Source organism: Bos indicus, chromosome 10, assembly GCF_029378745.1.
Source record: "Bos indicus isolate NIAB-ARS_2022 breed Sahiwal x Tharparkar chromosome 10, NIAB-ARS_B.indTharparkar_mat_pri_1.0, whole genome shotgun sequence".
NCBI classification, from domain to species: Eukaryota; Metazoa; Chordata; class Mammalia; order Artiodactyla; family Bovidae; genus Bos; species Bos indicus.
In genome coordinates, this window is record NC_091769.1 from 72022714 (window position 1) to 72050656 (window position 27943).

General features: G+C 38.0%; 1 protein-coding gene across 2 annotated transcripts in view; it reads left to right on the plus strand.

Annotated features, from left to right (window-relative positions):
* The window catches only part of LRRC9 (leucine rich repeat containing 9), a 121731-nt gene that overhangs the window by 75360 nt on the left and 18428 nt on the right, over positions 1 to 27943 (plus strand). For both annotated transcript variants that reach the window (XM_070797686.1, XM_019969005.2), the window contains exons 20-27: positions 371 to 505; positions 2727 to 2904; positions 6672 to 6892; positions 9173 to 9295; positions 14227 to 14357; positions 17419 to 17527; positions 18389 to 18528; positions 21768 to 21904. In XM_070797686.1, the coding sequence (XP_070653787.1) occupies positions 371 to 505; positions 2727 to 2904; positions 6672 to 6892; positions 9173 to 9295; positions 14227 to 14357; positions 17419 to 17527; positions 18389 to 18528; positions 21768 to 21904 (1174 nt within the window). The remainder of the gene's footprint in view (positions 1 to 370; positions 506 to 2726; positions 2905 to 6671; positions 6893 to 9172; positions 9296 to 14226; positions 14358 to 17418; positions 17528 to 18388; positions 18529 to 21767; positions 21905 to 27943) is intronic.

Consider the following 27943-nt stretch of genomic DNA (forward strand, 5'->3'; position numbering starts at 1 on the left):
CACTTGAGATGAGTGATGGCTTCTGAGCAGCAGAGAAAAAAGATTAGGATGGGACACACAGGGAGCTTCTAGGGTAGTAGGAATATTCTAGCTCTTAAACTGGCTCCATGAATGAATTACATGGTGTTTGTATTATAATAATCATTTCACAGTTTTATAAATATTATTTTATTATGGTTAAATAACTGATAAAAAATGAGCGAGATATATGATTTAAAGTACATCAAGTTACTGAAAACACTTTAAGACATAGAAAATGTCATATTTTATTCATTGGGCCAGCCATCTAAGAGACAGTTCTTTTAACTATATATAAATGGACCTTTACATAATATTTCCTTATTCATCATGTGTTTTTTTGTCTTATTAGTTCTCTCTCTTACGGCATTCTAGTACTAAAGAAGAGAGACCACGGATTCTCAGCATATGGCCTTCTGCCAAAATTCTGACACAGACTTCAAAGTTAGGACCACATTCACATATGAGTGGAAATTGGTACTTGAAGGTAAAAGCAATTCTATTAAACTTAATGTAAATATCTTAAGTTCAGTTGATTTTAGTCAGCTTTGCCCTTTATGTCATAAAGAGGGTACAGATAGGTAATGGGCAGAAAACTGGGAGAGACAAATTAAAATTGAAAGAGAAGTCAAGTTGTGACTAGCTGTGTCACAGGGCTAGACATCAGGGCTAGACCTCAGTGTTCCAGATGTTCAACTGGATTTGGAAAAGGCAGAGGAAGAGATCGAATTTGATCTCTGCCAACATCCATTGGGTCATAGAAAAAGCTAGAAAGTCCAAGGAAAACATCTACTTTTGCTTTATTGACTATGCCAAAGCCTTTGACTGTGTAGATCACAACAAACTGTGAAAAATTCTTAAAGAGATGGGAATACCAGACCACCTGACCTGACTCTTGAGAAATCTGTATGCAGGTCAAGAAGCAACAGTTAGAACTGGATATGGAACAACCAGCTGATTCCAAACTGGGAAAGGAGTACATCGAGGCTGTAATTTAATTTGTATGCAGAGTGCATCATGTGAAATGCCGGGCTGAATGAAGAACAAGTTGGAATCAAGATTGCCAGGAGAAATATCAATAACCTCAGATATGTAGAAGACACCACCCTTATGGCAGAAAGCAAAGAGGAAGGAACTAAAGAACCTCTTGATGAAAGTGAAAGAGGAGAGTGAAAAAGATGGCTTAAAACTCAACATTAAAAAAACTAAGATCATGGCATCTGGTCCCATCACTTCATGGCAAATAGATGGGGAAACAATGGAAACAGTAAAAGATTTTATTTTCTTGGGCTCCAAAATCACTGCAGATGGTGACTGCAGCCATGAAATTAAAAGACTCTTACTCCTTGGAAGAAAAGCTATGACCAACCTAGAAAGCATATTAAAAAACAGAGAAATCACTTTGCCAACAAAGGTCTATCTAGTCAAACTATGGTTTTTCCAGTAGTCATGTATGGATGTGAGAGTTGGACTGTAAAGAAAGCTGAGCACTGAAGAATTGATGCTTTTGAAGTGTGGTGTTGGAGAAGACTCTTGAGAGTCCCTTGGACTGCAAGGAGATCCAACCAGTCAGTCCTAAAGGAAATCAGTCCTGAATATTCTTTGGAAGGACTGATACTGAAGCTGAAAGTCCAATACTTTGGCCACTTAATGCAAAGAACTGACTTGTTAGAAAAGACCCTGAAGCTGGGAAAGATTGAAGGCAGGAGGAGAAGGGGATAACAGAGGCTGAGATGGTTGGATGGCATCACTGACGTGATGGACATGAGTTTGAGCAAGCTCTGGGAGTTGATGATGGACAGGGAAGCCTGGCATGCTGCAGTCCGTGGGGTCACAAAAAGTCAGACACGACTGAGTGACTGAACTGAACTGAGACCTCAGCAGTGGTCACTCTAGCACAGGAATTTAGGATTAAGGTACACTACAAAACCAATGGGTAATAAACAAGAGGGCTTTAAAGCTCAGAGCCAGAGACCAAGTCAAAAGTTTGGATGGTAAGATAAAAAGAATCAGGAATCCTGGCAAGGGAATAGGGGAACTAGTCAGAATTCACCCAAAGCTAAGGAAAAATGTTATGGAACATCCACAGCTTCTTCATAAAGCAGCATGTAACCTCTTGCCAAAGGTAGAAACTGAGTTAAGAGAATCTGACCCTTGAAAATGGAAGATATTAGTGCCATTGATTTTATTACAGGATACAGAGATATTTAGCTGTGATGCTGGCTCAGTTATAGTCTTAGCTGACCCTGTGGGCAGTTCTGGAATAGCAATGGCCCTTTAAATCTGTCCTAAGTTGGGCTGAGAAGGCCAGGCCCTTCTTTCCCTTCATCATTGGGTAGGTGCCAACCTGGGAAGGGGCATGACCTTGAGCAAGGCTGCTCTCTGCAGCTGATGCTGTCCCTGAAGGGACTGACAGTTGAAGGCTTTCTGCCAATAGCACTCCCAGCAGCTGAGCCAAGTCCTTCACTACTGGGAAGCTGACTGGCACAGCTCAGTTTCTATAAAACCATCTAAGTCCCTCTTTGAGTTATAATCTCAAAAAGTAATCAAAATTTTACTTTTATGTAAATTAAGAGCTTTGCCATGTCTTTAGTTCCTAAAGGAAATTTTTTTTGATGTTACCACATTTGAATTATTTCATTAGCCTTTTTATAACAGTGAATTTTGATATGATTCAGAAATAACATATAAAGTGAATCATTCTACAGATAACTGCCTTAAATTTAGATGGGCAACATCTTTTTGAAATCACAAATTTAGAAAAACTGGAAAATTTGAAATGGGCTTCATTCAGCAACAATAATCTCACTAAAATGGAAGGCTTGGAATCTTGTGTTAACTTGGAAGAGCTCACATTAGATGGAAACTGCATCTCAAAGATAGAAGGTAAGATGTTAGATAATCCTAGAGTCTTAAAATATGAATGTCTAATTAAGAAGAATAAAAAGTGAGTGACACTAATAAAGGAATTTCTGAAGAGGAAGATCTTCCAAGAAGTCCCAAGATGGTTTGGAGTAGAATATTCTAAGTCACTTCAGCAGTGTCCAACTTTTTGTGACCCTATGAACTGTAGCCCGACAGGCTCCTCTGTCCTTGGGATTCTCCAGGCAAGAATACCAGAGTGGGTTGTCATGCCTTCCCTCCTCCAGGGGATTCTCCTGACCCAGGGTTAGAACCTGTATCTCTCACGTCTCCTGCATTGGCAGGCAGGTTCTTAGTGCCAGTGGACTTTCATTTCCTCTGCCTTCCCTCCCATCTCTGAACCAGTGTTTACCATCTCTTAAGCCCAGAGTATTCTAAACACCTCTTAGTGGGATCTGTGGTTGGTTACTATATATAATGCACCCAACCAGCTGACTTTCATTTCCTCTGCCTTCCCTCCCATCTCTGAACCAGTGTTTACCATCTCTTACCAAACTTAGCATGTAACAAACTAGGCAGTAGTCAAGATCTATACCATTGCGTATATATTAATAAATGAATGAATGAGGCATACTTTTGAAAAATATAAGTAGCCATACACACACACACACACACATCAGCATACTTATCTAGGTATAGAATATTTCTGCATGTGCATTTTGGTAACAGGGTTGTCATTGAGAGAAGGTAAAAATTGAAAACCAAAGCCTGGGAAAGGGGCTTAATTTATTTGTTTTTGAATTGTTTTTAACATGTGTGTGTGTACTACCTTTTTCATAAAATAGAAATTTTTACTTAAAAAAATTACATATGCAAAACAAGTGTTAATTATCTTTAAAATAGAATGTTTAACATTCGTTATACTTTATTTTAATGGTAACTAACAGTAGTTTATAAAAAAAGTGCTTGATCATAAGAATCACTTAGTTCAGTTCAGTTCAGTCACTCAGTCATGTCTGACTCTTTGTGACCCCATGAATTGAAGCACGCCAGGCCTCCCTGTCCATCACCAACTCCTGGAGTCCACCCAAACTCCACCTCCATCCAGTTGGTGATGCCATCCAGCCATCTTATCCTCTGTTGTCCCCTTCTCCTCCTGCCCTTAATCCCTCCCAGCATCAGAGTCTTTTCCAATGAGTCAACTCTTCGCATGAGGTGGCCAAAGTACTGGAGTTTCAGCTTTAGCATCACTCCTTCCAAAGAAATCACAGGGCTGATCTCCTTCAGAATGGACTGGTTGGATCTCCTTGCAGTTCAAGGGACTCTCAAGAGTCTTCTCCAACATCACAGTTCAAAAGCATCAATTCTTCGGCGCTCAGCCTTCTTCACAGTCCAACTCTCACATCCATACATGACCACAGGAAAAACCATAGCCTTGACTAGATGGACCTTTGTTGGCAAAGTAATGTCTCTGCTATTGAATATGCTATCTAGGTTGGTCATAACTTTCCTTCCAAGGAGTAAGCATCTTTTAATTTCATGGCTGCAATCACCACTAATCAAATATATGTACAGATTCACAGGCCTCTCTTCTATAGATTTCAGCTGAGTAAGAGTGTAGAGAGGTTTAGCTCAGGCATCTGTGTTTAGAACCATCACTAGCCTTCCATTCCCATACAATAGGGTGAGAATTTTGCTTTGTATATACAGCTGAGAACCCATTTCCTTTTTATTTCCCTGCATATGCTTATTGAAAAGAAGAATCCTTCAACCTGTCTTTTCCCTATACCCACTTTTCAAAGATAGCTACTGCCGGGGTCCAGCCCCGGTGGATCCAGGGAATTCGAAGTGGGGATGGCGTTGGCGAGGATCAGGAAACAATTGCTTAATTAAACGTTAATTAAGGATATAAAGAGTGGTTAAATAAGGATAGCTCAGTGAGGAAATTCAGTGGAGAAAAGAGGCTGAATAATTCAGCCAGAAGGTGAGAGAAAGAATGACATGGGGAGACCAAGCTTTGGTGAACAAGGCCCATACTTTATTTTCCAAAGTAGTTTTTATACCTTAAGTTATGCATAGAGGATAATGGGGGAAGGAGTAGAGTCATGCAGTAAGCCAGGCTTTCTTCCTGCAAACTTATCATATGCAAAAGTTTAGGTGATTTGCATCATCTTCTGGCCCGGAGGCCTGTTAACATTTTAAGACCCTTTCTTCAGAAAACTTATTTTTCTCTCAAGGTGATTAGTCAGGTGCCACCCTCCAAAAGCATTAAAGTTGCATTCCTATAGGGCAAAGGTGTGGTGGGCTATAACAAGAAAAAGAATTAACTCAAGGGTCCAAGGTTACAAACATTAAAGCTACTACTTACACCAATTATATTAATCAATACACTGCCAGGGACACAGCAGGTAAGGGATATGGAAACTTAGCAGCAAACATTGGCCCAACACGTGAAAAACCCTTCACCAATACAATTTCTAATCAATCTTTTAACTGCTCAAAGGAATCTGTGTTCAGACAGTTTAGAACATCTCAGGCCTCTCACGGTTGTGAACTAAAACATTCTTGTCCCGCCCAGGACAGCCCCTCGTAAAGTCAGAGGTGTAGGTGAGAGCACAAAGCAGTAAAGTAGGCAGACTCTGGTTTTGGGGGTAGATGCTTGAGAATTTCCAGGGGGACTCCTGAGGCTCGATCCTGCCTTTGCGTATGCCGAGCCTCCTTCCTCATGATCTTTGCCGCAGGCGGAGTTCCTCACACTGGCTCCCGGCAAGCTACCCTACTAAACTTTAACAGATATTTATCTTTTTTTTTTTCCCAAACACAGATAGGCCTAATATCCAATTTGAGGATTTTTGCTTTGATAGTACATCCTAACTGGCCCCAGATTGATTTACTTTCAGCATTTCATAGTCCCATGATAAAGGCTGATGTGAGAGAGGAACATGAATAAAATTTATTGAGTATTCATTATTTATTTGGCAATAGTTAGAACTGATACTTTCCAAATATCACTCTATTTAATTCCATAGCCCTTAGAAGTAGATTTAGGTATATTTATTTCATGGATGAGGAAAATTAGGCTCAGAGTTTATACAATTCTACATAATTTACCTATGGTCCTAAATCTAGTAGTGTTACACTTGAAATCAACTCTGACTCCAGAGTTCTTGTCTTTCAACTGCATCACCCTATCCACAGTTACAAAGTGTCTACAGTATATATTGTGTTAATACATAGGGATCAGATTGTAGTGAGAGGTAACATTTCTGTCTTAAAGTACTTCTAAACATAAAAAGGTAGAATTAGAGTTCTTTTTTTTACTACAAATGATGCCAAAGTAAGGAATACTTTCCAGAGCATTGTATTCTAGTTCCTTACCCTTAATGTTTTACAGTACGGGTGGGTGAATACTTGAAGGAGTGGGTGAATACTTGAAGCTTTGTGTAGAGCTTTATATTATTGTGATGATGAAAACCTTAATTAATTACATCATTAAAAGGTTATTTGAAAGCTTAATTCAATATTCCTACACAGTGCTTTCCTTTAACATCTAAGAAAAATGAGTCTACTTAGAAATCCAAAATTAGAATTTAATATATTAGTTGGGACTTAATGCACATTATATTCTTCTTTAACAAAAGGAAAAACAGTGATGATCAATACTATAAAATCTGTCAAGTAACTTGAACTTAGAAAAAGAGAAACAGTAAAACAACCAGCAGCTTATTTTTTTTTTAAATTAACCTTTCAGTGCTGTCTGAATCTTTTTTTGAATTTGCTTATTTTTCTAGGCATTTCCAAGCTGACTAAATTAACCCGCCTCAGCATAAATAATAATCTCCTCACTGGTTTGGAAAAGCATATTTTTGATAACATGCTTCATCTGCATTCCCTTTCTCTTGAGAACAACAGAATCACTTCACTGAGTGGTCTACAAAAAGCTTTTACACTAATTGAATTATACGTAAGCAATAACTATATTGCTCTCAATCAGGAGATCTACAATTTAAAGGTGACTATCTGGGGGCACTAATATTTTTATTTTTCTAAAAATTTTATTTATTTATACTATGAAAGTAATACATGCTCACTATATAGAATTTGGAAAATACAGAATAATGTAAAGAAGAAAATAAAAATTAGGAAAAACAAGGTTTGTTAAAACGTATCTGCATTCAATTTATGTACACATACAAACATGCGAGTGTGTAACCATAGTTGATAGTGTCCCCAGGTTGATAGCTTCACAGAAATATATTTTAGTCCTCAAATAAAATAACCCGATCTCCATTCCTTCTAACTGTGCCTTCCTTAAGTATTTCCAAGGATCACCTAACCTGACTGGGGGATAAGATTCATTAACAGTTCCTCTTCTCAGAGCAGTTCTTGATTATCTTTCACTACTTTCTGGTTCTCACTTATGGCTTCTACCCTCTCTGGTCAGTTCAGTTCAATTTAGTTGCTCAGTCGTGTCTGACTCTTTGCGACCCCATGAATCGCAGCACGCCAGGCCTCCCTGTCCATCACCAACTCCTGGAGTTCACCCAAACTCACATCCATCCAGTCGGTGATGCCATCCAGCCATCTCATCCTCTGTTGTCCCCTTCTCCTCCTCCCCCAATCTCTCCCAGCATCAGAGTCTTTTCCAATGAGTCAACTCTTCTCATGAGGTGGCCAAAGTACTGGAGTTTCAGCTTTAGCATCATTCCTTCCAAAGAACACCCAGGACTGATCTCCTTTAGAATGGACTGGTTGGATCTCCTTGAAGTCCAAGGGTCTTCTCCAACACCACAGTTCAAAAACATCAATTCTTCAGCGCTCAGCGTTCTTCACAGTCCAACTCTCACATCCATACACGACTACTGGAAAAACCATAGCCTTGACTAGACGGACCTTTGTTTGCAAAGTAATGTCTGCTTTGCCCAGTTTTGCTTTCTTTAATTCTCCCCAGGAAACCTCTTATATTGAGGCTTCTGTATAACAGGTTTTACTGGAGGTTTTAATAAAATGGAAGTTTACTACAACAAAGAATAGGGATTTACTTCAAATGTAATGTGGGACTTCATAGTTTCTAAAGTTCAAAGGTCATTTCCTACCACTGAGACTCCCAATGGCCTCTCTCCTTTTGCTGATACCACATTGCTAGGACTTTATCTCCTACCAAAAACTTACATCCATTTCCTGTCTTTTCTTGCTTGCAAACTTATCCTCATCATATTCCCCCAATACAACTACTTCTAGAGCTGTAGAGTCAACCTAATCAACAATAGCTACATAAATACATTATAGACACAGAGTAAGTAGTTTTACCCCCTCAGGGTAAAAAGTCAGGGCCCTTCCTTCACAACAAAGGCACATCAAAATATCTAATAAGGAAGCACATTGAAGTCTGCTACTCCCTTACCAGGCAGAAGCACTTCAGTTTTATCCCTCATCAGAAGACTGTGTTTTTCATTGCTTCATTTCACTATTATATTTGTATATGTGCTTATGTATGTGTTCAGTCATGTCCAGTTCTTTGAGACCCCATGGACTGTAGCACACCAGACTCCTCTGTCCATGGGATTTTCCAGGCAAGAATGCCAGAGTGGGTTGCCATTTCCTCCTCCGGAGGATCTTTCCCACCCAGGGATCGAACTGGCATCTCCCTTGCCTCCTGCATTGGCAGGTGGATTCTTTTACCATTGAGCCACCTGGGAAGCCCATATTTGTATACTACATAATAAGTAACTAAGTAAGTGAAGTTGCTCAGTCATATCCAACTCTTTGCGACCCCGTGGACTGTAGCCTACCAGGCTCCTCCATCCATGGGATTTTCCGGGCAAGAGTACTGGAGTGGGTTGCCATTTCCTTCTCCAGAGGATCTTCCCGACCCAGGGATCGAACCCAGGTCTCCCACATTGTAAGCAAGATGCTTTACCGTCTGAGCCACCAGGGAAGTCATATACTGCATAATAGCCATGTACTATTTAATAGACTGTTATTCCATAAACATAGCGTATGTTTTAAACTTTGCTAAGTTCTTTATAAGTCTTTATCATGGGTAATATATTTAGCACCAATATCCAAAAAGTGATTCTGATCATATAGTATAGACCACTGAAATACTGCACAAAATTATACTTTAATAGTCTGAAAGTGTACTGTAAATAGTACACTCCAAAGATCTCAAATCACTATGGAATGATAGAGTAATTCAAATATTAAAATTCAAGGCTGATTAAACTCTTAAGGGGAAAAAAACAGAGTGAGTATATATGTATATCGCATTAAATGCATTTTTATTATGCAGGGTTTATGCAACCTGGTTATTCTAGACATGTATGGAAACATTATTGTGTGGAATCAAGAAAACTACCGGTTGTTTGTAATATTTCATCTTCCAGAACTGAAAGCTTTGGATGGAATCTCAATTGTAAGTTTTTTGTTGACTCATAGCATTTGGTCCAAACTGCATATTAATATATATCCATAAGTCATAGTCATTTTGAATGTTGCTTAATCACTAGTATGTAAACTTACTATGCTTATTAAAATCTGGATCCCCAAAGCACATTTTAGATCTGGGTTTTAATTTTTTCTCCTTTGGCCAGTTTTTAATTGTCTAAATGAGGTGGCACAGAAGGGAAGATACTGCTTACATTTACACCCACTGAATCCAATGCCTAACAAATAAAGAGCACAATTTTATGAGACAGGATAGAAAAACTGCCCTGGAGCCCTACCATCTTCTTGGGCCTAAAAACTGCTTCCTGTTACCTGGAAAAATACAGTTAAGATTTAAGAAAAACATATTTGAACCAACAAATGGTATGTCAACATTACTAGTAAACTGTACTAGTAAAAAATAACTTTTTTTACTGTGTTAAAAAATAACACAGAACATAGGATTGACTATGAAAGCAATATTTGGAAACCTGAATTCTGTAACAAGCAGGTTCATTCAAGGCTTCTGATTTCCATGTAATAGGATACATGCACAACAAATGTGCGGAGAATAGAAAGTTCCCTGTGTAACACTGCCTAGCACCTGTCACACAATAAAACTTCAAGTTTCTAGAAAATTGAGAGATAGTTTATGATTATTTGGGACTTTGAGGTACTCTGATAAGATTACTAATTCTAACCTTGCTTTTTTCAAGACCCTCCTCAGAATGAAGAATCAAAACTATTCTCCCCCAAACATGAACAGTTCTCTAGCATGTTGCATACTGGGTTTTTTTCAGGTGTTGGTTTTCACTAAGGGTTGTTTTTAAAACAGGCATATGAAGCTAGTACTGCACGTGCACCAGGGTGGTGTTGAGAATATTATCCTTCCCATCACTCTGTGCCCTCAATTGTAGGGCCACCTCGGAAAGTGCTTTTGGAAGTAAGTGTAGGAAAAACATTTCCCCCTGAAGAAAAGTTATGCTCTCCTCACTGACAATGAGTATTATTTAATTATTTAACTATTTAACTATTTTCCTTTTCACTTTGACTACCTTAAACCTCAGAGCCAAATTTGTGGTTCAGTAACAGAAACCCTGTAGGACTTAAGGTCTCTCTCCCTATCCCAACACTTGATCTCTTCTAACTTACATCATTCACAATCTCTGCTATTTTACTATTTAATTATATGTTCCTCCTGTAAGCTCCACAAAATTTTTGTAGGATGAGGTAGAATATATGAATTGATAATGGGACATGAAGATTAGTCTGAATAACCTAGACTTTAATTGATAGGTAATGGTAAGGCATTGAAGTTTTTGAGTAGGGGAATAACATAATTCAAAATTATATATTAGGAAATTTAACAGCAGTGTTTAGAGCAATGGACAAAAAAACCAATAGGAGTCTATTAGCTTAATCTAGATATGAGGTACTGAGAAACTGAAATGAACCAAGGGGAAATAGTATTATAAATGGAGGGTTGAAAGGTAGAAATACTAGGAAGAGTTGACAGAACTTGGCAACCAATTAAATTTGAAAGATGAGGAAAGGAAAGAATAAAAGAGGTCTATAAGGCTTGAGTCTATGCCAGTAAGAGATATCATAACAGAAATATTATAGGAGGAAAAGTAGTTTCAGGAATAAGATGATTAGTGTTGGACACACTAAGTTTTATATGATAGTGAATCATCTGATTGGAGATGGCAAACAGGCAATTGAAAACACAGGACTAACATCAGATATGGACATTTAATTTACATTTGTTTAGATTTGGAAGTAATTTAAAGAACGTTGCCTAGTTAAAACCAAAAGCATATACCATTGACTAAGGAAAGAGAGTAGAGAAAGTAAATCTAAGTGAGGCTTTAATAACTTCATTTAGTAAATGTAAAGAGGAAAAGAAGCCACCAAAAGTAGATGTAGCAGGAGGTAGAAGGCAACATGATCCTAAAGTGTTTGAGAGGTAAATATACATTGACTTTAGAAATAACATAGTCCAAAGGCTTTATTCTGTGAATGAACACAAAGAACTCCAGAGAATTTAAATGCCTTATTCGAAGTGACATGACTTTTTAATGGTAAAGCATGAAGAGCTAAGTCTCACTCTGTCTCCAGGGCTCCATGGGTATATAATCATACCAGGATGTAAGGTAATGTTACTGGAAGTTCCAACTTTGTAATCATGGTTGATTTTCCTGGCAACCAGTCCCCATACTCAGGGACTTTCCAAAAGTCATCTTGTTAAGATAAACTCAGGTGTGGTTGAAAGGCTTGTTAGGAATGGAAGCATGCTCCTTTCACCTGGTGGTTCTGGAGCTATTTTAGGAATCGAAAACAAAAACCACAATATTATAATAAAAGATTCCCAGATGTGAGAGTTGGAACATAAAGAAGCCTGAGCACCAAAGAATTGATGCTTTTGAACTATGGTATTGTAGAAGACTCTTGAGAGTCCCTTGGACAGCAAGGAGATCAAACCAGTCAATCCTTTAGGAAATCAATCCTGAATATTCATTGGAAAGATTGATGCTGAAGCTGAAGCTTCAATGCTTTGGCCACCTGATGCAAAGAACTGACTCATTGGAAAAGACCCTGATGCTGGGAAAGATTGAAGGCAGGAGAAGAAGGAAATGAGAGGATGAGATGGTTGGATGGCATCACTAACTCAATGGACATGAGTTTGAGCAAGTTCCAGGAGATGCTGAAGGACAGGGAAGCCTGGCATGCTGCAGTCCATGGGGTTGCAAAGAGCCAGACATGACTGAGTGGCTGAACAGGAAATTACAAGGGTTTTAGGAGCTATGTGCCAGGAACAGTAGACAAAGACCAAATGTATGTTTCTTGTTATAAATCACAATATCATAGCTCATGCCCTTGTCTTTTTACAGCAAAATGATCATAAATTCAAAAGATTTTAGAATATTGCTATAATCCCATTCAGTTATTATACAGTCCATAATCATGGAAATGTCTCCCAGGGTGAGGCTACTCAGATTTACAGCTTTCCATTGGAGACGTTTGTCAGTTTCCTAAAACAGGAGTAGTCTCAGAAAACATAGCTTCACCCTTTCAAGCATCTGCTATAATTGAACTGAGACAATATCAACTCTTGCTCTAGCCTCTTTTGAGGTAATATAAATAATACTGGATTTCCCTCATTACATTACGTATTCATTAATTCCTTTACCCACAACTTCTCTTCCCCATCCTTTCCATTTATACCCATATTTTTCCACCTCTGGAAGGGACATTAGGTTTGGCCACTGTGCTGGTCTAGATTGCAGACAGCAATACTAGTCTACCATACCTTCCCTCAGGCCACCTCGCTTAAGATTGGGCAAGGTGATAATAGGTGCAAAACAAGTGGGCTGTTTTTGCTACCAGGAAATACAGATACATTCATTGTTAATTCCAATTTTGCCAGATGGAGTGAAGGTAAAATTTACCCCCATCAGGCCTGTAGGAATTCTGACAAAATGTTTAAAAGCATAGTTTCTTGCTTAAAAATGATCCCTATTTCTAGCACTTATAATTACAGGTGTGGTTCTGTGACCACTGCATCGGGTAGGAAAAAAAAAGTTGAGGTGATGTGAGGAAGAAGGAAAGAAAAAGTATGATGATTTTACCAGCATCATCCTTCCTTAGTAAGAAGTGCATAGTCATATCAGCATCCTTCCCCTGTCCCCCAGATCCACCAGAAAAACAGACGTCTATCCACTGGGGACACTCTTTTAGCTCCACTCATGTTCACTGAGTGTGAGCACACTCAGAAAGATGTGTAAGCCAGACCCCAGACTGTCATGATTCTATCCCCCCTGTTTTAGACAACCAATGTTTTAATTGCCCGCTCCAATTCTCTATCAAACTACTACTCTGAAAAGGATAGTTTCCTGCCCATTGTTGCACAGTATAGGCTGTAAAGCATGTTCCTTGGTCTGAAGAAATAACCATCAACTGCCCAAATTGGTGTCATATCTTCAGTTCCAGCTCTTTTATACCACTATATGCATTTGCATTTACACTGGATAAGCAAATCCCAGTCCAGGGTCAGGATCTATTCCTGTCAGGACCTATTTGTAGCTCCCCAGGGCTACCAGCCTCAGTCTGACTTGCCAGCTATGTTCAGGGCCTTCCCACAGGGAAATCTGCCACACAGCCATCTGCAGTCTCTGTCTCTTTTGCTGGCAGACGGAACAGTGCTTATTGGCATTTTGTACCTAAGAGGGTGCAAGAGGAATATGCCTAGATTCAGCCTATCTCTGCATTGCTGTAGACCCCCAGTGTCCACCTATTTTATAGACCCAGGTGGCCACCTTAAGTGAACATATGGGCCTATCTGCTTGTCGATTTCAATCACCTTCCAAAATTGAAAGTGAGTTCAGATGGGCATCAACGTGCCCTACTTTAATATACCCATCATTTTCCATAGGGCTGTGCCCTATGGCACAGGTCAGGTTTTCATTGTTCTCCTGCCTGACCATATGGCCAAGCAGGAACAGTAGATGAAGGTTTCTTATTATTATCAGAGTAACACACCAGAGAACTCACCACAGTGTTATTCCTCAGGTCCCAAGGTTTCTAGCTGGTCTGCCTTCTTCTCTGAACCTTTCAGTCTCCTATGTGTATTTTATATGTAATATCCAGAAGGTTTGGCTGTACTTAGTATGAAATAGGGAGAAATGAGTCCACTCCATTTTGACCTGGAACCAAAGAATTAAAGACATTTAGTCATCTGTAAACCTGGAGTAGGGCATGGCAACCCATTCCAGTACTCTTGCCTAGAGCATTCCACGGACAGAGGAGCCTGATGGGCTACAGTCCTTGGGGGTCACAAAGACTTGGACACAATTGAGTGACTAAGCACAGCACAATCATCTGTAAGAGAGGACATCACTTTCTAAATATCCTCATATACAGGAACCACCAGAGACTGAGTGTGCAAAAGATTTGTTTGGTGGTAGACTTACTTCTGACATGATTGCTGAACGACAAGGACACCCAAACTTCACCCAAATGCAAGAACTAAATTGGACTTCATCATCCATCAGGTACAATCATTTTATTATATGCTATTTGATATTTGAGGGTTTCCCTGGCAGCTCAGTGGTAAACAATCCATTTGCCAAGCAGGAGATGTGGTTTCAATCCATGAGTCGGGGATATCCCCTGGAGTAGGAAATGGCAACCCACTCCAGTATTCTTGCCTTGGAAGTCCCATGCACTGAGGGGCCTGGCAGTTGCAAGGACAATAAGGTCCCAAGTTTTAGACATGACTAAACAATAGCAATTTGATATTATAATTAAATGTGTAGTCATTATTATTTTTGTAAGGTTTATAATTTATACATCTTATCCAAATATAGCCAATAATTCAGAAAATTGACCACCCTACTTCACAATCTCATATTAATTTTTCCATCTTTGAAGTGCATTAATAACTTTTATTATCACACATTATGATTAAAAATGTCATCAAGCTCTTTCTAAGACTTTTTATTTCTATTTTATTTTATAACCAAGTTTTTTAAATGGGAACATACTATGTTTGCTCATCACATTGTATCATTCTAATCCAGCATTATCTAGCTTTCACTGTTAGCATTCCTCTGATGCTGTTCTCATGAATGTTATCATTGTTAGATAATGATAATGGTTAATAAATCCTTTTCTCTTCTTTTTTCTCTTCTATACTCTTCATAGGCAGATATCTTCAGCCGTAGTTTTAATTTATGATGAATCCCTAATTTAGCCTGAACCTGGGCTCCTCTTTTGAATATTTGCTCCCTAGATAGCATCTAGGAAATAACATTCTCCTGTTGTTGCCCAAGCCAAAAATCTAGGGTCCACATCTCTCTCTCCTTTGTCCTCCATTTTTAATTAATCACTACATTCTCCAGAGTCTGTGTCTTAAGTTTGTGTCATAGTTCCCTCTACCTTCTTTCCATAGTCATTGCCATTGTCCTAGATTGGAGAATTACCTATTTTAGAAACTATTGTTTTTTGTCTCATATAACCTTACCTGCAAGTCTATTATCCATACTGCCTACTACAATGCAAGTCTTATCAGATCACTTCCCTTCTCAACATCTGTCAGTGGCTTTCCACTGTAGAGAGAATAAAATTTTAAATCTCTTTGATGACATGGGAGGCCCTTTCATTGCCAGTCCATTTTTATCTCTTGTAATCATTCATTACCTTTACTGCACCATAACTGTTTATACTCCAGAAATTCTAAAATATTCTATTCCTTAATCTCAGTCACAAAATGCTGTTTCATGTTTCTACCTTTGCTTGCAGCTGTTTCACTGCCGGGAACTCTTTCTTGCCTGACAGATGCCCCAAATTCTCCAAGTCTCATTTTAAGATCTTTCTTCCTGGTGAAGTCATTTCTGACTTCCCCAAATAGGTTTTTCTTTCCCTAAAATTCAGTTATACCTAATCGTATTGTGGCAGTTTTCCTTTTTTTTTAATTAGTTTTTCTGTATCCCATTTCTTGAGTGCATGGACAGTGTCTTTCATATTTGTAGACTTTCTAAACACATCTTCTGCACTTAGGAAATAACTAATGAAAACATGTTGAAAGAATAAGCAGCTTACTAATGGATAAAGTATGTTATAATTATAACTTAAGAGTTGAGGATTTAAAGATGTGGTTAGGCTTTTGTGCAGCAAAGGAAACCATCAACAAAATGAAAACACAACCTACTGAATGCGTAAAATTATTTTCAAATTATATGACCAACAAGGGGTTAATATCCAAAATATATAAACAGTTCATACAATTCAGTGTAAAAAAAAAACCTGATTAAAAATGGGCAGAAGATCTGAGTTGACATTTTTACAGAACTAACATATGACCCAGCACTTCTATTCCCAGGCATTCATCTGGGAAAAAAAAAATGAAAAATACTAATTAAAAAAATATATGCACCCCTATGTTCATAGCAGCATTATTTACAATTGCCAAGATATGCAAGCAGCCTAAATGGCCATAAACAGATAATACATAAGATATAGTATATATATGTACCATAGAATAGTACTCAGCCACAAAAGAGAACAGAATTGTGTCATTTGCAGTAACATAGGTGGAGGGTATCATGCTAAGTGAAATAAGTCAGACAGAGAAAGACAAATACTATATGATATCACTTGTATGTGATCTAAAAAATAAAACTAGTGAATATAACAAAAAAAAAAAGACTCACAGATACAGAGAATAAACCTGTGGTTATTGGGGAAAGGGAAGGCGGGAGCAAAATAGGGGTAGGAGACTGAGCTACATATAGTCTGTATAAAATAAATAAACTACAAGAATATATTATACAGCAAAGGGAATATAGCCAATATTTTACAATAACTGTGAATGGAGTGTAATCTTTAAAAATTGTGAATCACTATGTTGTACATCTGAACTTTATATACATTTGTACATCAACTATACCTCAATTTAGAAAAGAAAGAAATGAAATAAACTGATATATCTTTAAAAAGAAGGAATCAGAGCAAGGTGATTTAGCTTTATGCTTTTCTTCATAACTCAAATGAAGGTAAAAAAGTTTTAAAGCTATCAACTAGGAATCAAGCATTCTGACTAATTACCAAAACATCCGTATAAGGTGGAATGCCATAAAAGTTTTCAGGAAATTACACAGAAAACTGTTTTCAAAGACCTTACCTACTTTCTCCTTTTCTTTCCCATCCCAAACCTTTTCCTGGCATTTCAGAAATAACCTGTTTCATATATATCCTCTACAGTTTACAACTGAATATCTTTTGGATTACCGTATCAACTTCACTATGATTTCATGAGCACGTATGTGAATTTATAAAGAAATTGGATGTTTCTTTTATGATAGTGCTGTTTATGTGGTAATAGACATATTTCTTAAGTCAATGGAATTCTATGTAATTTTTCTTACACATATACCCAACAAAAATATGTATTTATCGGATCATTTGATCCATACATTTTATATTATGGCAATTGTTTTTCATAGAATTTGTCAGATAAATTTTTCAAAATGGCTTTGGTGTTACATGTGAGAGATTTCACCAATATAATATGCCCATTAAAGTTATAACTGTATTTACTCTGTCTCAATTCAGAACTGTGGATTTGATTCCAGTTGACCAGTTCAGAAATGTGTGTAATGTGAATCTACAGAACAATAATCTCACCTCATTCAGTGGATTAATCTATCTGCCTAATGTGAAGGTGAGTCACTCACAAATTTTCTTTTCTTCTTTTAAGATTTTCAGTGCAGGTTGTAATCTTCTTTACTTTAGACTAAAATGTATATTCATGTCATTAAAGAAATTATTTTTCCTAAAGCAATTTTTCACCAAGAAAAAAAGTATTACTTCCCAAAGTGATTTCAGTTCAGTTCAGTTCAGTTCAGTTGTGTCCGACTCTTTGCGACCTCATGAATTGCAGCATACCAGGCCTCCCTGTCCATCACCAACTCCCAAAATTCACTCAAACTCACGTCCATTGAGTCGGTGATGCCATCCAGCCATCTCATCCTCTGTCGTCCCCTTTTCCTCCTGCCCCTCAATTTTATGTGATTGTCTTATAAGCAGTGAATCTTCCTCTCTAATAGGAGATGGGATGGAAAGCTGCCTCTGTCATGAGCGAAGTTGGAGGGCACTGTGGTTCTCAAAGCAGCCTCATTGCCTCCTGTCCTATAGGTTTGAGACATTTACTAAGGCCTTTTAAACTTAGGGAAATAACAATCTCTCCAACTAAAGAGTTATTTCATCTAAATAAAGCTTGGAGAAGTCAGGAGTACAGATTGAGAAAGTTGAGCAGCTTTCTAGGGTCTTCATTATTTTGTCTGAAATGGTGTCATTTCTCAGCATGTCAAATAATAAAAAACACTTTCAAAGTCAAATCCAGACAATTTGGGACATAAAAATTTGTCATTGTTAACACTAATATATTAAATTATGTTGTATAGTCCAAGTTTTATCCATAGCATCTTAACAGTTTTTAGGATGGTGATAACCTCAAACCAAAGATATATATACAGCATCATTCATATTTTAATAGCTGAGTAATCATGGATTCTTTCTGTAGGTGTTATGCCTAAACTATAACCATATTGAATCAATCATACCCCGACTAAAACCTCAGACTCACTTGACCAGTAGACAACTGCTCTACCAGAAAGTGCCTTCAAGTGGCTATGGGCAGCAAGGAACTTCAAAAATGAACAGGTATTATTCTTTTTTTACAACTATAAATAATTTTGGTTGGGAATTTTAAAAGCAGTCATATCAATGCCAGTAGTAACATACATTTAGCTTATTTAATACTTAATAGCTGCCTAGCAAAAATAAACTTTATAAATAAAAAGACACCAAAATACTCCTTTGTTATTGTTTTTCCCTGCTTCTTCCATTTCATACCCTTATTGTAAAAAAGAAAAAAGTAAAAGAAAAAACCTTGTATGTTTAAGAACTGTGGGTTGTGTTTTTTTTTTCTTTTGAGATACAATTCACATACCATAACACTTACCCTTTATGTACAATTCAACATTAGTCATGAGGGAAATGCAAATTAAAACCACAATATGATACTTCAACTCCATTAGAATGGCTGTAATAAAAAATGTAGACATCTAAGTGTGAAATTCCTGAGTCAACTTCTTAAAAAACTGCCACACTCTTTTCCAAAGTGGTTGTACCAAATTCCATTACCAAAAAAAGTTTTGAGGGTTTTAATTTCCCCATATTCTCACCAACATTTGTCTACATTTTTTATTACAGCCATCCTAATGGAGTTAAAGAAGTATCTTAGTGTGGTTTTAATTTTCATTTCCCTTATGACTAATGTTGAGCAGCTTTTCATATGCTTATTAGCCATTATTTTATCTTATTTGGTGACTGCCTGTTTAAATATTTTGCTTATTTTTCAGTTATGCTGTTTGGGTTTTTATTATTAAATTCATCAAATATTCTGGATACAACACCTTTATCAAATAAATGATTTACAAGTATTTTTCTCTAAACATGTGGCTTGTCTTTATGTTTTCTTAAATGATATCTTTTAAAAGAATTTAAGTTTTGATAAAGTCCAATCTATCAACTTTTTCTCTTACAGATTATCATGTTGTTGTACCTAAGAACTCTTTGCCTAACCTAAGGTTACAAAGATTTTCTCATGATTTCCTCAAGAAATTTTTTTTCTCTTACATTTAGGACTATAATCCATTTTGAGTTTATTTTTGTATATATTGTGAAGTAAAATGTGAGGGCTAAATTGAATAGCCTTGGTAACTTTGTTGAAAATCAATTGACTATAACTGTAGAAGTTTATTTCTGGATTCTTTATTCTATTCCATTGATCTGTGAGTCTGTCCTCCTACGATTTCCAGACTGGTTTGATTACTGCAGCTTTATAAGTTTTGAAATCAGGAAATATAAGCCCTCCAACCTTATTCTTTTCAAAGATTATTTTAGATATTCTGGGTTGTTTGCATTTCCTCATAAATGCAATGATGAGATGGTTATTTTCTGGAGAAAAAGAAAAGGGAGAAAACCTGCTAGACTTTGATAGAGATTGAATTGATTCTATTAATCAATTTTGGCAGAACTACTGTCTTAGTAGTAATAGTCTTCTACTGTGTGAACATGAGATTTTTCTCTATTCATTTAGATCTTTAATTTATCTCAGCAATGTTTTGTAGTCTTCTATGTATACATTTTCAGTTCCTTTTATTAATTTTTTCTGAAGTATTTTATCATTTTTTATAGTATTGTAAACAAAGTCTCAATTTCATTCTTAGTTATTACAGATGTATAGATATTCAATTGATTTTTGTATATTAATCTTTTACCCTGTATCTTCATGAATTAATTTATTGGTGCAATGATAGGGTTTTTTTTTTTTTTTTTTTTTTTTTTGGTGGATTCCTTCAGATTTTCTAAATACAAGATCATGTCATCTGAGAATAAAGACAGTTTTACCAATTCCTTTCCAATCTAGAGTTGTTGCTGTTCAGTCGCTCAGTCATGTCAGACTCTTTGCAGCCCCATGGACTGCAGCACACCAGGCTTCCTTGTCCTTCACCATCTACCAGAGCTTGCTCAAACTCATGTCCATTAAGTCAGTGATGCCATCCAACCGTCTCATCCTCTGTCGTCCCCTTCTCCTCCTGCCTTCAATCCTTCCCAGCATCAGAGTCTTTTCTAATGTGTAGGCTCTTCACATCAAGTGGCCAAAGTATTGGAGGTTCAGCTTAAGCATCAGCCCTTCCAATGAATATTCAGGATTGATTTCCTTTAGGATTGACTGATTTGATCTCCTTGCTGTCCAAGGGACTGTCAAGAGTCTTCTCCAATACTACAGTTCAAAAAGCATCAATTCTTCAGCGCTCGTCCTTCTTTATGGTCCAACTCTCACATCTGTACATGACTACTGGAGAAACCATAGCTTTGACTAGATGGACCTTTGTTGACAGAGTAATGTCTGTACTTTTTAATACACTGTCAAGGTTTGTCATAGCTTTTCTTCCAAGGAGCAAGTGTCTTTTAATTTCATGGCTGCAGTCACCATCTGTAGTGATTCTGGAGCCCAAGAAAATAAAGTCTGTCACTAATTTTTTTCTTTTTCTTGCCTGATTGTGCCAGCTGTTGCTTTTTATTCTGAGTAACACTTTCTGTATTTCTTTGCTTTTTATCATATAAAACTGATTTTAAAGAAGAAAAAGTGATTATTATATGAATTATAAAGGCAGAATGATATAGCTTAATTTGCTCTATTAGTAAATTCATTCTTTTCCTTCAATTTATAGTAAGTACATAATAAACTCGGAGAAGGCAATGACAACCCATTCCAGTACTCTTGCCTGGAAAATCCTATGGATGGAGGATCCTGGTAGGCTACAGTCCATGGGGTCGCAAAGAGTCGGACACAACTAAGCAACTTCACTTCCACTTTTCACTTTCATGCACTGGAGAAGGAAATGGCAACACACTCCAGTATTCTTCCCTGGAGAATCCCAGGGACGGGAGCCTGGTTGGCTGCCGTCTGTGGGGTCGCACAGAGTCAGACACGACTGAAGCAACTTAGCAGCAGCATAATAAACTGCCTTTTTATGTTTATGCTGCTGCAGCTGCTGCTGCTAAGTCACTTCAGTAGTATCCGACTCTGTGCGACCCCATAGACGGCAGCCCACCAGGCTCCCCTGTCCCTGGGATTCTCCAGGCAAGAACACTGGAGTGAGTTGCCATTTCCTTCTCCAATGCATGAAAGTGAAAAGTGAAAGTGAAGTCGCTCAGTCGTGTCTGACTCCTAGCGACCCCATGGACTGCAGCCCACCAGGCCCCTCTGTCCATGGGATTTTCCAGGCAAGAGTACTGGAGTGGTTTGCCATTACCTTCTCCGTTTTATGTTTATACAAACAGCTAATTTGAAATTAAGTTTATGGGCCAAACTGACATTTGTGTTTCAGAGATACAACGAGCAGTGAAAATTTGCCTCCAATAATGAACAGTTTAGAAGTTCTTCATTTGGGCTACAATGGAATTTGTAATTTGATTCAGCTGCAACTTAACAGACTAAGAAATTTAAAATTTCTCTTTCTTCAGGGTGAGTAGCAACATTATTAATGTGTGAGTCTTTATTATTAAAAACTGACTTGATTATCATTCTATTTTGAAAGCAGTTATAAGTATCACTGTTAGAACAGATTCATTGACAAAAATATTTGAGTAATCACAACTGGGTTTATCTTGAGTTATTTATATAAATAATGTAAATGCAATATTCTAGGGCTATAGAAGATTGCATTCTAGCTCACCAAAGCACATGCATTTTTTATCCAGTATGAATGACATAATAAGGGCTGGGACTAGAATGGTGTCATGGTGTCAGTGGAAAGGGTGAGTAAAAGGGGGGAGTCCAAAAAGTTGTTTAAAAGAAGTAAATATTAGGACTTAGTGACTAAATATACAAGGAGAGAAAAATAGTTCAGGATGTTTTCATGCTTTCATTAAGACATTGGCAAACACATTTCTAAAGCTAGGGGGAGGATAATGTTGTGACCACTCTGAGACATAAAAATGGAAACTTTTTCAAGTAGTGGTACTGGACCACAGATCAGAACTGGAGATGTATAGTTTAGAATTATCCCAGTGGAGGTGATAGGTCAAGTCATAGTATATGTGCTTCTTTAGGAAATAATGATAAAAGAGAAAGAATGAAAAGCCGAAAAGACATGTAGAGACACAACTCCCCCCACTACCTCTCAATAATTCCCTTCCACACCCCATTCCCGGCATTAAGAAGGCTGGGAAAAAAAGAACGAGCAGAGGAGTCATTCAAGAAATTTTGAAAGAAAACCAAGAAATACAAACTCTCAATGTCAGGAGAAAAAGGGTGATTGACCAAAGTCAGATGAGGAAAAGAATGAGGCCTGTGAAAAGAATATTGGATGTAGACAATTGGATTCAACAAAAAGGAAACACTGGTAACCTTCAGAGTATCAGATTTGGAACTGTGGGAAACTATTGGATAGGCAGTAAAAACAATAGAGGTTAGAGGCTGCATGTTTAAGGAACTTGTCCTTGAAAAATAGGTAAGAGATGGTAGCTAGTGAAGTTATGAGCATATTTGAAGGTTTGCCAAGAAAAAGCACTGGTCATAGCAAACACCCTCTTCCAACAACACAAGAGAAGACTCTACACATGGACATCACCAGATGGTCAACACCAAAATCAGATTGATTATATTCTTTGCAGCCAAAGATGGAGAAGCTCTATACAGTCAACAAAAACAAGACCAGGAGCTGACTGTGGCTCAGATCATGAACTCCTTATTACCAAATTCAGACTGATACTGAAGAAAGTAGGGAAAACCACTAGACCATTCAGGTATGACCTAAATCAAATCCCTTATCATTATACAGTGGAAGTGAGAAATAGATTTAAGGGCCTAGATCTGATAGATAGAGTGCCTGATGAGCTATGGAATGAGGTTCGTGACATTGTACAGGAGATAGGGATCAAGACCATCCCCATGGAAAAGAAATGCAAAAAAGCAAAATGGCTGTCTGGGGAGGCCTTACAAACAGCTGTGAGAAGAAGAGAAGTGAAAAGCAAAGGAGAAAAGTAAAGATATAAACATCTGAATGCAGAATTCCAAAGAATAGCAAGAAGAGATAAGAAAGCCTTCCTCAGCGATCAATGCAAAGAAATAGAGGAAAACAACAGAATGGGAAAGACTAGAGATCTCTTCAAGAAAATTAGAGATACCAAGGAAACATTTCATGCAAAGATGGGCTCAATAAAGGACAGAAATGGTATGGACCTAACAGAAGCAGAAGATATTAAGAAGAGGTGGCAGGAATACACAGAAGAACTGTACAAAAAAGATCTTCATGACCCAGATAATCATGATGGTGTGATCACTGACCTAGAGCCAGACATCCTGGAATGTGAAGTCAAGTGGGCCTTAGAAAGCATCACTACCAACAAAGCTAGTGGAGGTGATGGAATTCCAGTTGAGCTATTCCAAATCCTGAAAGATGATGCTGTGAAAGTGCTGCCCTCAATATGCCAGCAAATTTGGAAAACTCAGCAGTGGCCACAGAACTGGAAAAGGTCAGTTTTCATTCCAATCCCAAAGAAAGGCAATGTCAAAGAATGCTCAAACTACTGCACAATTGCACTCATCTCACACACTAGTAAAGTAATGCTCAAAATTCTCCAAGCTGGGCTTCAGCAATACGTGAACCGTAAACTTCCTGATGTTCAAGCTGGTTTTAGAAAAGGCAGAGGAGCCAGAGACCAAATTGCCAACATCCACTGGATCATGGAAAAAGCAAGAGAGTTCCAGAAAAACGTCTATTTCTGCTTTATTGACTATGCCAAAGCCTTTGACTGTGTGGATCACAATAAACTGTGGAAAATTCTGAAAGAGATGGGAATACCAGACCACCTGACCTGCCTCTTGATAAATTTGTATGCAGGTCAGGAAGCAACAGTTAGAACTGGACATGGAACAACAGACTGGTTCCAAATAGGAAAAGGAGTACGTCAAGGCTATATATTGTCACCCTGCTTATTTAACTTATATGCAGAGTACGTCATGAGAAATGCTGGGCTGGAAGAATCACAAGCTGGAATCAAGATTGCCGGCGAAATCTCAATAACCTCAGATATGCAGATGACACCACCCTTATGGCAGAAAGTGAAGAGGAACTAAAAAGCCTCTTGATGAAAGTGAAAGAAGAGAGTGAAAAAGTTGACTTAAAGCTCAACATTCAGAAAACGAAGATCATGGCATCTGGTCCCATCACTTTATGGGAAATAGATGGAGAAACAGTGGAAACAGTGTCAGACTTTATTTTGGGGGGCTCCAAAATCATTGCAGATGGTGACTGCAGCCATGAAATTAAAAGACGCTTACTTCTTGGAAGAAAAGTTATGACCAACCTAGATAGCATATTCAAAAGCAGAGATATTACTTTGCCAACAAAGGTCCGTCTAGTCAAGGCTATAGTTTTTCCGGTGGTCATGTATGGATGTGAGAGTTGGACGGTGAAGAAGGCTGAGTGCCAAAGAATTGATGCTTTTGAACTGTGGTGTTGGAGAAGACTCTTGAGAGTCCCTTGGACTGCAAGGAGATCCAACTTGTCCATTCTGAAGGAGATCAGCCCTGGTGTTCTTTGGAAGGACTGATGCTAAAGCTGAAACTCCAGTACTTTGGCCACCTCATGAGAAGAGTTGACTCATTGGAAAAGACTCTGATGCTGGGAGGGATTGGGGGCAGGAGGAGAAGGGGACGACAGAGGATGAGATGGCTGGATGGCATCACTGACTCGATGGACGTGAGTCTGAGTGAATTCCAGGAGTTGGTGATGGACAGGGAGGCCTGGCGTGCTGGGATTCATGGGGTCGCAAAGAGTCGGACACAACTGAGCGACTGAACTGAATTGAAAGAGGTCAGTTAGGTTAAAGATACAGAACAGGAGGAGACAGAAAATTCTAAGGTCAGTTTAAAAGGAGAAGAGGTAAAAAGCTGTAGAGAAGTACAGAAATGTGGGCAGTAATAAGGTAAGGTCATGCCAGGATATATCAGAGAGTTAATGAATCTACATTTCACCTGCTGGATTAAATTTGCTAAGATGGTAGAAAAGTCTTTAGGGAAAGGGCAGGGTGGGGCTGTAGGGAAGCAAATTAGATTCTTAAGGATTAAGAGCTAAATTTATCTAAAATGTAACTAGTTAAATAAGTGGAAATTTTTAAAGAGTGGCAAATTCCGCTAGTCATAGAAATATAAGATCCCTGAAGTCACATTTAGCATTGTTTTTTTAGAGTTCTCTTTCTTAAATATGTTTAATGGGCATTCTAAAGTGAATAATGCCCCAAAACATGCTACCATAGATATTATTCAACACTTAAAGCTATCTCATGTGATTTTTATACCACTAGATTTAAATATTAAAAGTGACAGTCCAAATACATAATTTTTTGAAAGTGACTTACAACTGAGTCATTTTTCTTAATCTGACTTAATAGACTTCTTTTCATTTATAAGTAAGACACTGGTAATGTTTCAATTTAATTGTGTGATTTAATTCTTTTCAATTTTATTGAAGGTTATGATGTTATCAATTTCTCTAAAGAATAAAATAAAATAAGATAAATTTCCCATATTTCATCCATTCTGAAACACTCCCTTTAATATTTTAACATCTTGAAATCAGGTGGTACCTTAATTGATGGCATAGTTTATCTAGCTGAGATTTTTTTCCCTTTCTTAGCATACACAAAATATTTACCTATCTTAACAATGTTGACATCTTAAATTCTATGAAATATGTTAACTTACAAAGAGAAGAATTCCAAGAAAGTGGAATCACATATTCAGTAATTTATTAGTTTTCTAGGACTGCCATAACAAAGTACCACAGACTGGATGACTTAAGCAACAAAAATTTATTTCCTCACAGTTTTTGGCCAGAGTCCAAGATTAAGATGTCAGCAGGGTTGGTCACTTCCGCAGCCTCTTTTCTTTACTTGTAATTGTACTCTGTATCTTTGCATGGTCTTCCCCTCTGTGTCTATGTCCTAATCTCCTCTTCATATAGACACCAGTGATACTGGATTAGTGCTCACCTAGAGGATGAGATGGCTGGATGGCATCACTGACTGGATGGACATGAGTCTGGGTGAACTCTGGGAGTTGGTGATGGACAGAGAGGCCTGGCATGCTGCGATTCATGGGGTCGCAAAGAGTCGGACACGACTGAGCGACTGAACTGAACTGAACTGAATGACCTCATTTATTTAACATTAGTTACCTCTTTGAAAACCCAAATACAGTCACATTCTGAGGGACTAGGGGTTAGGACTTCAACATATAAATATGAGGAGACACAATTCAGTCCAATAATAAACGAGGATAAATAGTGGGTGAAAGACTGAATGACATAGTAGTAGCAGCACCGTAAAAGGTCCAGGTTAGGCCTAGTGTTGCTACCGTTATGTCATTCAGCAAGACAATTTCTCTGACCCTCAGTTTTCTGATGATTCAGTTCAGTTCAGTCGCTCACTTGTGTCCGACTCTTTGCGACCCCATGAATCCCAGCACGCCAGGCCTCCCTGTCCATCACCAACTCCTGGAGTTCACACAAACTCAGGTCCATCAAGTCAGTGATGCCATCCAGCCATCTCATCCTCTGTCGTCCCCTTCTCCTCCTGCCCCCAGTCCCTCCCAGCGTCAGAGTCTTTTCCAATGAGTCAACTCTTCGCGTGAGGTGGCCAAAGTACTGGAGTTTCAGCTTTAGCATCATTCCTTCCAAAGAAATCCCAGGGCTGATCTCCTTCAAAATGGACTGGTTGGATCTCCTTGCAGTCCAAGGGACTCTCAAGAGTCCACATATGAGTGATATCATATGGTATTTGTCTTTCTCTTTTTGACTTATTTCACTTAGCCTGATAATCTCTAGGTCCATTCATGTAGTTGCAAATGAAATTATTTCATTCTTTTTTATGGCCGAGTAATATTCCATTGTATACATGTACCACATCTTTATCCATTCATCTGTCTATGGACATTTATGTTGTTTCCATGTCTTGTAAATGGAAGTGGCTCTTGTAAATAGTGCTGCAGTGAACATTGGAGTGGAAGTATCTTTTTGGTTTATTGTTTTCTCCAGATAAATTCCTAGGAGTGGGATTACTGAATAATATGGCAACTCTATTTTTAGTTTTTTGAGGCAGCTCCATACTGTTCTCCACAGTGTCTGCACCAATTTATATTCCCACCAGTAGTATAGAGGGTTTCCTTTTCTCCACACCCTCTCCAGAATTTGCTATTTGTGGACTTTTTCATGATGGCCATTCTGATCAGTGTGAGGTGGCACTTCATTGTAGTATGAATTGCATTTTGTCTAATAATGAGTGATATTGAGCATCTTTTCATGTGCCTCTTGGCCATCTGTATTTCTTCTTTGGAGAAATGTCTATTTAGGTTTTCTGCCCATTTTTTAATTGGGTTGCTTGTTTTTCTTGTTACTGAGTTGTATGAGCTAGGAAGCATATCTTTTGCACCATTTTATACATCTACTTTTATCAGTATCAACTATTTTAGCACTTAACTGTTGAAGAGACAGATTGGGTC